The sequence below is a fragment of the Lepisma saccharinum genome, chromosome 2 (genome assembly GCF_977018435.1).
Source record: "Lepisma saccharinum chromosome 2, izLepSacc3.1, whole genome shotgun sequence".
Lineage (NCBI taxonomy): Eukaryota > Metazoa > Arthropoda > Insecta > Zygentoma > Lepismatidae > Lepisma > Lepisma saccharinum.
In genome coordinates, this window is record NC_139230.1 from 162,340,708 (window position 1) to 162,354,007 (window position 13,300).

A 13,300-nucleotide genomic window follows, 5' to 3' on the forward strand; every position below is an offset into this window, starting at 1 on the left:
CAGCCCTATATACAGGCCAAAAATTCCCGGAGACTGAACCCAGGATCGAACCCATGACGTTCTGCAGCCTCCATCCAAAACAAGGTTCCTTAGACCACATGGCCACGGAGGAGGATATTATCTTGAAACTTACATATCTATTAGCTTTTCCCTGTGAAGTGTGGATTTGATATCATGGTTCGGTAGGACATATTTGAGCAGCTGTATAAGAACAGCACCTTTAGGGCAATTTGAACAGTTATCAAAATTCCCAGAAGATCATCATAAGAATATTAAGTGAATCATTTCACATGATATTGAATGGTGAAAATAATCATTATGCAATACATCTTTTCAGGCTAAATATGGTTCGAACATACGGAAAGAAACAGAACAACAATTTGCATAAGATCACTCTCGAAAGATAGGCTGCAAATATGCCAAAGCATGGAATAGAAACAAATCTGCTGGGTATTGTTTGATGAGCAGTTTTAGGAAGTGGCACTCTGAGCTCTCATTGCAAAATGCCGACCTCTGTGGCAGAGTGGTTAACACAGCATGCAACGATGTCAAGGGTTCGAATCCCAGTGTGGGGAGGGCCGGACTGGCCCACTGGGACACCAGGCAAAATCCCGGTACACCCTCTCAGCACTCTCCCAAAAACACACATTCGGCACCCTTGTCCCCCAACTACTTACAATTGGCACCCTGTTGAGGAAAATTGCCACCACCCTCTTGATAGTCCAGTCTGGCTTCAAGTGTGGGCATGGGTGTTCTCTGTGAGTGTTCATGGAAATTTGTATTTCCAGAGAAATATGTTGGTAAAAATTTAAAAAATGCAATGTAATTTTGAAATTATTACAGCCAGGTGCAGAGGGAACAACCTGCACTGAAGTACTGAAATGCTTCCATTTTGATTCTAGAATTTTGAAAGCAGAAATCATGTAAACGTACAGCATGTTAAACATTTAGTTTCCAGTAAAATTAGTAAAAACAAGACATTGCTCATTTTGTTTAATGCATTTAACTTTCAAAATAACTTAGAATTTTGTGTGAAAAATAGAATTTTGTTTATTATTCTATTCAAAAGTAATAAAAAATTGACTATGAAATGAAACAATAAAATTGGTGGGTGTTAAAATGTGCCCCAGCCTTCCTTTATGTCATTTACTCTGGCAAAGTTCTATAAAAGTAAAGAAAAGTAAAAAGTAAAATGATCCCCTGTGCTTAGCACCATGCCATGAAGACGTATAGGAGGTGTGGGGGTAACGCCCCACACTTTCTTGATCCGGTCATGAGTTGGGGTGATGTGATCAGCATCATGTCCCTGACCGCCTTTACCCCCCAGGGTTTCCCCCAGGTACCCATGTTATTCAACACTGGGTGGGCGCCGGGGCCGCTTCCAACGTTAGAAAAGTTCCCGGATTTGAACCGGCCGGGGATCGAACCCGCGACCTTGAGCATGGTAGTCAGACGCGTTACCGACTGAGCCACCACGGCCAGCCAGTGTTCTATAGTGCATATAAATGCATATTTGGGATGTTAGTGCATATTTTAGCTTAATGTGCATATAATCTGCATATATTGGGAGTAATTTTCATGTAATTGTTCGTTTCATGTTTGTCTACTTCATTTTCCCCGTCAGCATTTAAAAATAGCCTACTTCGTCTGGTCATGGGCACCAGTTGGGTCAAGAACATTCCAAAACTCATCTCATACCATTGCAGGTAGTCTGGTTGCAAGGATAGAGAACCAACGTCCTTTCAGAGATGTGAGTCACATTTCCAAATTCCAGCGACAAAACTGGGGTTGCATTATTTGAGGATTATCTGTTAATATGACATTTTGATAAATCTGTGAGTGTGTCTGTGTGCATTGCAGAAGTGACAATAAATGTCAAACAAGAGAAGAAGTACTAGCTCTAAACATGTAATTCAGTTCAGGCATTTAGATTAGTTTTTGGCAGCTTAAATGGAAAATTGCCGAAATGCAAATTTACCATGCTCAAACAGAGCTTTCATTTTTGGCAACAGAAAACATTTGTTGCCTGCATAGGTTTGGACGCTGTGATTTTTATAAAGTTATGTTAATTTCGGACAATGCTGCTGTATAACCTAGTGAAGGGTCATTCTGTTATTTAGTACAAAATAAGAAGATGGTAGAAACTAAGGGAATGATGGTCAGATGAATATATGCACTATGAGCGCATTTTATTCTTAAATTAGACATAATAAAAATACAATAAGTTTTTGCGATTATTTATGTCTGTCAATGGATGGCAGCTAAATATTCAAACAACATACTGGTTCGGATTGAACATGATTTTTGGGTGATTTTCTCCATGAAAGTAGTAGTGATTTGAAGTGCTAATTTTACTATTAAAGTAATTGGAATGTGAGAGATGGCAGTCCTATAGAAACTGAGATAGCGTCAGTGGGATTTGTGTACTTATTGATATATTTAATGCCGTTTTCATGAGCATAACAGAGTCCCTGGTTTTGATAAGGAAAATTGTCATGATTATATCTTGTATAAACCTGCAGCACAATTTATGTTTTAAAAAATTATGCTTTTATTAGTCTTTGGTCTGTCGTTGTGCATTATTTTCCATCAAATCTCGCGCGACAAATAGCATTTGTTTGACTCCCATGTTACAGTAGGTGTGAACCACAGATTCATTGTACAGATGGTTTGCTGCCCAAGTTCAATACCTGAATTTATCTCTGTGCAAACTCTATCGCCACCAGAACTGCACATTAAATGTACCAATCCAACAGTGGAAAGAATCCATAATTGTTCCTGTGTTTAAAAAAGGTGATGAAATGAACTGCAATAATTACCGTGGAATTTCTCTACTCTCAACAACATACAAAATATTGTCTAACATTATTTTAACAAGACTAACACCATATGCTAATGAAATTATAGGTGATTATCAATGTGGATTTAAACGTAACAGATCAACTACAGATCATATTTTTCACATCACACAGACACTTCAAAAAAAGTGGGAATATAATCAAAATGTCCATCAGCTATTCATTGATTTCAAAAAAGCATATGATTCGGTCAAAAGAGATAAATTATATAATATATTAGTAGAGTTTGGAATACCTAAGAAGCTTGTTAATATGATAAAAATATGCACCAGTGAAACAGAAAGTAAAATTCGTGTGGGTATTAATATGTCTGACAAATTTACAATTCATGATGGGTTAAAACAAGGAGATGCATTATGTCCATTGCTCTTTAATTTTGCCTTAGAATATGCTGTTAGGAAGGTAAAAGAAACTAAAGAAGGACTAAAATTAAATGGTGTGACTCAGTTGTTAGCATATGCAGATGATGTAGACTTACTGGGGGATGATGTGAATACAATTAAGAATAATGCTAAAATATTTTTCAAAACTGCTAAAGAGATAGTTTTCTCTTTGTTAACTAAATATATGCTTACAGGCTGAAACCAAATGTTAGGTAATAATCAAAATCTAATTATTGATAACAACTCGTTTGAACCAGTTTCCAAATTCAAATACTTAGGAGTAATATTATTAACAAATGAAAATGATATTAAAGCGGAAATAAAAAGTAGGCTTAATTCAGGAAATGCATGTTACTTCTCTCTTCATAAACTTTTGTCTTCTCGTTTAATATCTAAGAAACTAAAAGTTAAAATATACAAAACAATAATTTTTCCTGTAGTATTATATGGATGTGAAACTTGGTCCCTTACATTGAAAGAGGAACATAAATTGAGAGTATTTGAAAATAAGATCCTTAGGAAAACCTAAAAGGGATGAGGAGACAGATGAGTGGAGAAGGTTACATAATTTAGAACTACATAATTTGTATTCATGTCCAGATATTATTAGAATAATTAAATCAAGAAGACTTAGGTGGGCAGGCCATGTGGCACGAATGGGAGAGGAAAGAGGAGTTTACAGGGTTCTTGTTGGGAAACCTGAGACCTGTAGGAAGGCCAAGGCGAAGATGGAGGGACAACGTTGAGATGGACCTAAATGAAATCGGTAGGGATGGAAAAGAGTATATAGAACTTACTCAAGATAGGGAAAGATGGAAGGCCTGTGTTGCTGCAGCCATGAACCTTCGGGTTTAAGAAGGCTAGAGAGTCAGTTAGTTAGTTTAATCCAGCGTTGCTTCATTTGAATTGATGGCTAAGGTGATGGATTCACATTCGGAGTGTTGAATCACCGCATTAGGCCATCCAGACCATTGTTGTATGTCTGTAGTTTTACCATGAGCAATTTATGATTGTGTTGTTAATTTGAATAAAAATGCAGTTAATCTGAATCAATTTTTTTCCATTCTTTGTCCATCCAAACTCCTCTCGATATTGCTCAAAAGAAAATGGTACCAGGAGAAAACTGAATTTGAGGGAGAGTTAGTTTCCAGAAACGAACGTTTGCAGTTCCTGCAGGAAAAACCTGTCTAGGATTTGCCTGGGTATTTCACAACTGAAATTTATTTATTTATTTGAAGATTCTGAATACAGAAAAATCCATTTTACATCAGGATATCAACACAAGAAATGAAACGAACAAATACTGTCCAGTGGCATCTTGTAAAATGGAAAGAAGATTTTCAAAATTCAAAGAGTTATTTTCTGACAATCGCAATAGTCTGCTACCTGAAAACATTGATAGTATATTGAAATGCTAATATAAAAGAATAAGATATTGATTAATGCAACGAAAAGAGCATAGTGTTTCCAACAAGATACACATATTATTATTATTGCAGTATTGCAGTTTTTAGAGCAAGCCTCCAGACAAAGGAATGCATGTAATATGTATGTATGTACATGCAACTAAAAACATTTGTAAATTAGTATGTTTTGGTGATACTAAATAGCACAATTTATCACACTTTCATTTCTATAATTGTGTTCAGTGATTTACTGATACATTTACTTCCCATGTAAGGCGTATAGAACCTTAAAATGGGTTGTTTTGAAAATTTTTAGTGCATATTTTAAGTGAATATTTTGGCATTTTTAGTGCATATTTGCATGGATATTTTGGCTTTTTTAGTGCATATAAATCCGCCCCCTAATGATGACAAGCAAATGTGCAAACCCAAAAGAAGAGCTGAAAATATGATCCAAACAGGTGATGTTATTTACACTAACTGCTTTGCTAGTTTCTATACTAACCACATTTATGTTAAATGAAGATTTATTGTAAGCTTTTGCCATCACCTTCGAATTTATATTTACTCAATTCGTAAAAATAATTTAAAATATTGGTCCCACCAAATAAGACTTGATGATATATCAATAATGCATGATATATTATTCCCATTCAGTCTTTGGAGAGGATTTTTAGCCCTTACATTCACTAATCATCGAAAGGAGGGTGGTACGTTTCTGGTGTTCCCAGGGCCTCCCTGATGGCATAGTGGTAATGTCATCACCTTGTAATCAAGGGGTCCCAGGTTTGATACCTTGTGGGGCTCATAGTGGTTCAGATTCCACTTTAAACTGTAGATCCAGTCCCGATTAGCCTTACTGTGCATAAAGTGGGCTTAAAACACAAAATCAAACAATCAATTTTCTGGTCTTCCTGAAATTCTTGGTTTATAGCTGCAAATGGACACCAGATATTGGCTGGCTGAAGGGTGGATTTTGATTGAAATGCAGAGCATGTAAGGCAACAAATGTGATGCCATACTCAGGTCTTATCCCCTTCTTTATTTGCAGCCCAAAAGTTTAAAGTTTAGTTCCATTCATTCATTTGTAAAAGGCACTAATGAATGGAAGTTTTGCCTACTTTCTCTGGAACATCTTAACCAGTTTGTCAAAATTTGTTTATCTTATGCTTCTCTGCATCTGATACTGATAACCAGTCCTTATAAGTTTAGAGGAGGGGGGGATCATTTCCACAGTTAACAAAAAAAGCGCGTGAAGCATTCTCCCAGATAGGATAATAAGCATCCTCCCAACTAGGATTAAAAGCATAAGCATCCCTCCATTCTCCAGGACAATCAAGGCTATGAGTCATTATAATCTCTGCTGGCAGAGGCGTGGCGTGCATGTAGCCGCTGTTACCGCAGGTAACACCAAAATATAAAGAATTGAAGAACCCGTCTTAAAATATTATTACGTACATAAACTGGTAATATTGTCGTAAAGTAAACATTGCAGACTGACATTTTTTCTGACACCGGCAAAAGCGAAGAGGAGGACTGATCCGGTACCCTCCACAGGCAATATGAGGAAAGGGCCCTGAGCCCACGCAAGGAAGACTTCGCGTTGCGGCAAAGACTGACCGCGGGAGGAGGAGGCGGGATTTTGGCATGCCTGTTTAGCCGGCGCAGTTGCCGGTGATCCTTACCGGATACAGACCAGTGTTGCCATATTCAATTGACAGAAAAGAGCTAAGTCGCCTAATCGGGTCTATCTTACTCTGAAGGTGTCCAGTCACACTGGGGAACGATGGCGCAGTGGTAGCGTCTCCGCCTTATAATCAAGGGATCCCGGGTTCGATACCCGGTGGAGGCACAAGTGGTTAGGATCCAACTTTAAACTGTCCCGATTAGCATTACTGTGCATGAAGTGAACTTAAATCGCCTAATCAAAATTTAAAAAAATCAAATCACACTGGGGGAAAAGCAAACTACCAAGTGATATTTTGTATTTACACTAAATATCAGCGATTACGAAAGTCCTCTTTGTCCTTCTTCGACATCATGGGCGAGATGTACGGGGTACGTTGTCCTTCTAAAAATGTCAACCTAAAATTCTATATTTCACACATACAGGAATTTCGGGTTACAGGAATTTGTGATAATTGTTGAAAGGGCCGATTGAGATTGACATACGTTGTCGCAGGAATGCAATAATTTCGGATTGAAGCAATGTTTTTGAGGTGGTAGAACTGGTTTTGGGTGAAAACATTACTTACAAGCATAAGTTCCCGATTGTTATCTTAGCACGCTCTGAAGTGTCAGGTGTCGCAGGTTCGAATCCTCAGCAATAAATGGTTATTTCAATGTTCGTTGTTATTATTTTACTTACATAATTATAAAAATTAATAATTACATACACAAAGAAATAATAATTTTATTTCAATAATTCACCGTGCATCCTCATCGTCACGATTACCCTATAAAGCGAAAGCCTTAAAGGTAGCAAAGGACGTAAAATATACGAAATAGTAGTGGTGTCAGAAATGAGATTTCAGTGGATTTAGCGAAACATGAGAGTGGGAGTAGTTAGGAAACAGATGAAGACTACATCTACTCTACATACGTCTTATTTGAAACGAAAAGTTTCGCGATTTGGGCAAATCTGGTTTCAAAAGAACTAAGATGGCAACAGTAGTAGAACTGGACTTCTTGCAGGTTCGGAAGGAAATATTGGGGAAGGGCCGATGCTGAGAGGGGAGGGGGCAAGGAGGGTGCTTCACGTGTTACAAAAGTAAACAACTGTTTGCGGGAGGGACTGTGCAGTGCGAGTTTTGTGAGTGGTGTCTTTCGTCTTTATGTTGTTTTCGGGCATTGTCAATTAATTAATGGAACTTGCTCCCAGTTCCGAGGTAGCGGGTTCATCCTATCTGAACAGTGTGTGTAATCGTGCGATAGAAGATATTTTGAAGCAATCTTTTGGTTCGTTCTTTTGCAGAGAAAAGCGAAATTGTGGCGAAAGGGAGGCCAAAGCCTATTTTGAACGATTTAAAAACAAAGTCGTCTGCTGGATATGACCGACATTTCAATGTTTCGTGGTATAACGACTATCCGTGGTTATGTGGATGTGCGCAGTTGTCGAAACTCTTTTGTTGGCCATGTACTCTATTTTCGGGTGAAAAAAAGCTTGTGGAATTCAGATGTGGATAACATGGACCATAACCATGACGCACCCAACAATTCAAATTCAAATGAAAAACTTCACTTTATGACAGCATCATAGAACTTCTTTGATTTGATTTGATTGATTTTGCTTCGCTTGTGCCACTTTTGGCTAATTTGCGAAGATGGGGATGAGTGATGATATGATGAAATTGATGAATAGACATCACAAACGTCCATGCCCAATCCAGGATTCGAACCCGGGACCCCAGCATCATATAACTATTTTCAAAGAAGAGTCGTCGGATTGATCTGCTCTATAAGTAACCTTCGATGTTTCTGTATGTATCAAATTACGTATTATTGTGTCAACAACCAATGTTTGCGATTTCACTTCAGTCCTTATGTCAACATTTTTTTTCCTGATTAATAAATTTACCAAAATCTAGTTTTGAATTGCAGACGTACCAGATTAATATTATATGAACTACTTGGAAGACATTGGGGGGGGGGGGGCATGAGGTGGGGAGGCGCCCAAATCTTCCTTAAATGTCCTACTGATAACCGGTAACATTTTTAAAAATCCCACGCCACGCCACTGTCTGCTGGTATGTGTCTGCTGCAAGCAGTTGCTCAACTGTAGGTTGGAAACACTGCCCAGGAGCTTGTCTTTTTTAAATTCAATTTGGCAACAAGCTATTAGAGCTGGACACACTGTTGGTGTGCTTTTGAGCTGTCGCGGATAGGAGAAGACAGGTCATCTGTATACCTGCATGTTAGCCTGCCAGAATGAGGGGAGAACGTGAGATCCTTCCCAAAATCTGTAAAAAGCCAGGACAAGTTGCCAACTCGTGAACCTGCACCATCACCTTCGTATTGAAATGGACAACTAATCGATTTTTCTTCTGTAATTTAGTCTCTGGGGCTTGGCCTTCAGATAAATATTCGTTAACAGTCCATTTTTTAAAGAATTCTAACATTAACTTGTTACTTTTAAAAGTATGTAGCTGTAACTGTAATTGCAATAGAAGTAACATTATCAGCAGTTACTTTTACAGTTACATTACAACGCTTAAATTGGTAACCTGGCTGGAAATTTGTAACATGTAAATTTTCCAACTGTGTGTGTAATTTGTTTGATGAAACAGAAAGTAACATTCAAAATACTTTTAAAGTTCCAGGAACTGCAATTGAGTTACTTTTTGAACCAAGTAACTGTAACTCAGTTATTTTTAAGAAGTAACTTTCCTAACGCTGTTGCAGGTAGCATAGCTAGCCCAGATTATATGCTCCTGATGAGGCTCGTATGTTCTAGGCAGGGCCGGTGGAAGGGGCGAAGCGTGCCACCGCCCAGAGCGCAAAATTTGAAGAGAAGAAAAAAATCAGCCTATTGAAAACTTGAAAGTTATGATATTATATTATATTATATAACTTGGAAGTTAATACATGCCAACCACCATTTTGAATGAACATATCAGTAGTCTCACTTTAAAACCACTGAGTGCCACAAGGTGGGAAAGCAGACTCCATGCCTAACTCCATTGAGATGTCAAGTGGGAGAGGTCTATGATGTGCTCCTTCAAATAATTGGCGACAATAAAACTGTCCAAATGGTCGCACATGAGGCTCAGTGTATTGCTAACCAGTTGCTTGGCTTTACATTACTTTACACACTAGTTATCTGGTATAACTTTTTACTCCTCGTAATGTAATGAGCAAATGTCTTCAAAACATTAATCTACAATGTGTTAGATGCTGTTACATGATTTCTTGCAAGCATATGAGCGCTTTGAAAAAGCAGGAGTGATGAAAAATTTCAAAGTTTCTTAGACGCCACTTGGCACCCTGGCAGGGCCTGCCTCCCTCCACTCGTGGAGTCGTTGGGGAGGGGGAAGGGGTCCCGGTTGATGAGAAAGCATTGGCATCGAATTTAGATATAGATGATCCAAAGATAGGAAACACTGTATAGGGCCGAAATCGAAAGAAGAAGCAGTTCCAGTATGACGAAACTGTTGAAGATCCACAAAAACGGTACAAAGTTGATTATTATTGCCAGGTCCTAGACGATTATTTTAGATCTAAGAGAACGATTTGAGCATCTTAAACATCATAGTGAATTTTCAATTTCTTTTATGACGTTAGTAAGCATAAAGATATGTCATCTGATCTCGTGTCTGAAAAGTATAGAAAACTTGCTGGAATGTTAACACATGAAGGCTACTGAATTAAATTATGAACTAAAAATGCTTTCGGCTATAATAAAACAATTACACCAAAGGATACCTTAAACTGATAAAGGGTCATGCACCTAATGCGAGTGTAGAACTTCGAATTTATTAACTTTGTCGGTAACCGTGGCAAGTGGCGAACAAAGTTTTTTTTTTTTGAAATTAAGGCTAATAAAAATACTATCTTCGGTCAATTATGTCTGAAACACGCTTGTTTCCATTTTATGCAAGATAGCATTATACGAAAAATAATATTATTTATTTTATTTTATTTATTAACGACTTTGTTTACATGGCGAAGTTAAGGCATTAATGCCTGAAACCTGATGGTAAGACACCAGTAGGAAGACCAAGACGAAGATGGAAGGATAATGTTGAGATGGACCTAAAGGAAATCGGTAGTAATAAAAAAGAGTATATAGATCTTGCTCAGGATAGGGACAGATGGAAGGCCTGTGTTGCTGCAGCCATGAACTTTCGGGTTTAAGAAGGCTAGAGAGTTATATATATATATATATGGAGGACGAATTGTGTACCCCCAAATGAAAAATGTTCCTGCGCCACTGAATGCACCTATGCACTATCCAAGTTCTCAAGTTCAGACCCTCCCCCCTCCTCCCGAAAAAAAGAAAATATCCTGCGTACGTCAGTGATGGAGCTTCATTAAGAATGCTGTGCACAAGAGGAAAGTTCACGATTTTGGTGATTTGAGACAGTGTATCGTTGATCGCTAATAACACCTCAAGTGCTGGTCAACGCTTGGCACGAGCTTGAGTATGGTTTGAATATCTGTCGAGCTCCAAATGGTGCCCACAATGAGGTTTACCAGCGTACTTTGTACAAAACCAGGACAAGAAAGTTAATAAACTTTACAGGATGCTAAATGATATGTGTGTACTTCTAGCCCGGATACCATGTATATCAAATTGTTCCATATTTAATATAAGTTACAAAAGGAATTTGGCAGAAGGAATAGTAAACAATTAAAATATAAATAAAATATTGTCTGATATCTATTCCCTTAATTGATTGAGTTGATATTTTAAGTCCACTTTATGCACAGTAAGGCTAATTGGGACTGGACCTCCAGTTTAAAGTGAGATCCCTTGATTACAAGTCGACGGCGCTGCCACTATGCCAATCTGGGAATTCCCCCTATTCCCTTAATTTTATATGTATGCGTATATACGAGATGTGTGAGAAGGTGTGTGTATATGTTGTGAGAAACATACATGAAAAATCTTACCTTTTTCTTCACTTTTTAGCCCAGAAATTGACGCAACTTCCTCCTGAAATTACAAAAAACTCATGTAAGTTAGATATGTTCAAGTCACAGTGAAATTATGATGTTTATACCACTTTACCACGCTAGAGAGAAGAGGAGAGGGATACCATACCTGGTCAACCAGAACACCCCTTAACGCTCCTACACACCAAACAATAAAACTATGAAGCTTCCCCTGTGGCGTAGTGGTAGCGTCGTCGCCTTGTAATCAAGGGATCTCACTTTAAACTGGAGGTCCAGTCCCGATTAGCCTTACTGTGCATAAAGTGGACTTAAAACACCAACTCATACAATAAAACTATGTAAATAAAATGCTTATTTTTTAACACAATAGCATACTTTTTGTATGGTATTTAGATACATATAGTAAATGTTACTGCCCACCAAGAAAATATTCCATCCTCTGCAGAAAATATCCCTTGATGATCATAGGCGTAGCTAGAACTTTATATTTGGGTGTGCACGAAGAAAAAAAATGAGGTCTTGTACCTTTTTAATAGCATATTTTGCAACACAATCACTTGGCTCTTTAACTTGGTTTGAGTTGGTGTTTTAAGTCCACTTTATGCACAGTAAGGCTAATCGGGACTGGACCTACAGTTTAAAGTGGGATCCGAACCACTTGTGCCTCCACCGGATATCGAACCCGGGACCCCTTGATTACAAGGCAATGACGCTACCACTGCGCCATAGGGGAGGCCCTTGGCTCTTTAACTGCACTGATGTTAGTAAAGGAATATAAATTCACTAAATGACATTGTTGAAAATTTCTTAATATATGTAGTAGAAAAAATCAAATTGCATAGAAATTACACACACACAAAATGTTCGTAAATGTTACAAACAAATACATCAAAATACACGTCATCTATAACGAGAGACGTCTGTAAAAAGGTACAATGTTTTTAAACTCATCAATAACTTCAATTACATCAATAGACTAAGCTTTTTCCTGTTCCACAAATAGCAAGAGCAGGGCTTCCAATCTATCCTGCTTCTGAGTTGCTCTTAATTTAGTTTTAACATGGGTAAGCTTGGAGAAAGCTCTCTCTCACACGTGCAGCTTGTGACAGGCATAGAAGAAAAGCGCTGCAGTACAGAGTAGAATGCAGTAATTATCTTCTATCTCGAATGACATCAAAATATCGAAAAACTATATACACTCGTTTCATCAGCGATAATGCACACGTTTGTACCAAGTAATGACATTTTCAACTTCTTACAAACTGCCGCTTATTTTCTCTCTTATTGAAATATCTGTCTTTAATTCTCTTTGATAAAGCAGCCCATTAGGGTGTGCCTAGGCATACCCGGCACACCCCGTACCTACGCCTATGTTGATGGTATTTCAGGTGTTGTTATTGTTAATACCAGATAATATTTCAAGTACAAAATTGTTGCAGTGAAGCATGGTGTTGAGCACATCTCAACCTTACCTTCATAGTAAGGAGCAATGCACAAGGGAGGATTTTAATTAACATAGAGTTGAAAATTTGTGTAAAGTCCGAATTGCAAAGTGAAGCTTGGTTGGCCCACGTTGCCTAGCACACGACGCACCGACTCGGTCCCCTCGACAGACAAAGACCGGGCGTCGCTGCCTACCAAATATCTTTCTGTTATCAAAATATAAATGCCACGACTACGCTCAGTTCCTGCGGGGCATGAGACCCCGCATCCCAAAGTTCGGGTAAGGGTCTGCTTTTGAATAATAATATAATTAAAATTAAATTTATGCTTACTTATCTAAGACTTCAAAATAAGGTAACCATTCTCATGCTTGAACTCCATCGTGATCGCACCCGCATCCCACTGACCAGTGAGGACACGCATGCGAGTCGCGAGCGAAATCAGCATAATCGAATCTGACGTCCTTTAGATTGATAAAGCCTCCGCCTCACTGACCAGTGACGGCGGGACACCTCACCAACCAAAAGGATGCCAGTTAATTTATACTTATTAGACAAATTTACTATAAGGAAATACCAATTAACGATTATAAATT

General features: G+C 38.2%; 1 protein-coding gene across 1 annotated transcript in view; it reads right to left on the bottom strand.

The window, feature by feature from the left end:
• Window positions 1-13,300, bottom strand: part of LOC145983737 (uncharacterized) — a 105,302-nt gene that overhangs the window by 16,401 nt on the left and 75,601 nt on the right. The window contains exon 4 of the mRNA XM_083116786.1: window positions 11,260-11,302. Coding sequence (XP_082972912.1) covers window positions 11,260-11,302 — 43 coding nt within the window. The remainder of the gene's footprint in view (window positions 1-11,259; window positions 11,303-13,300) is intronic.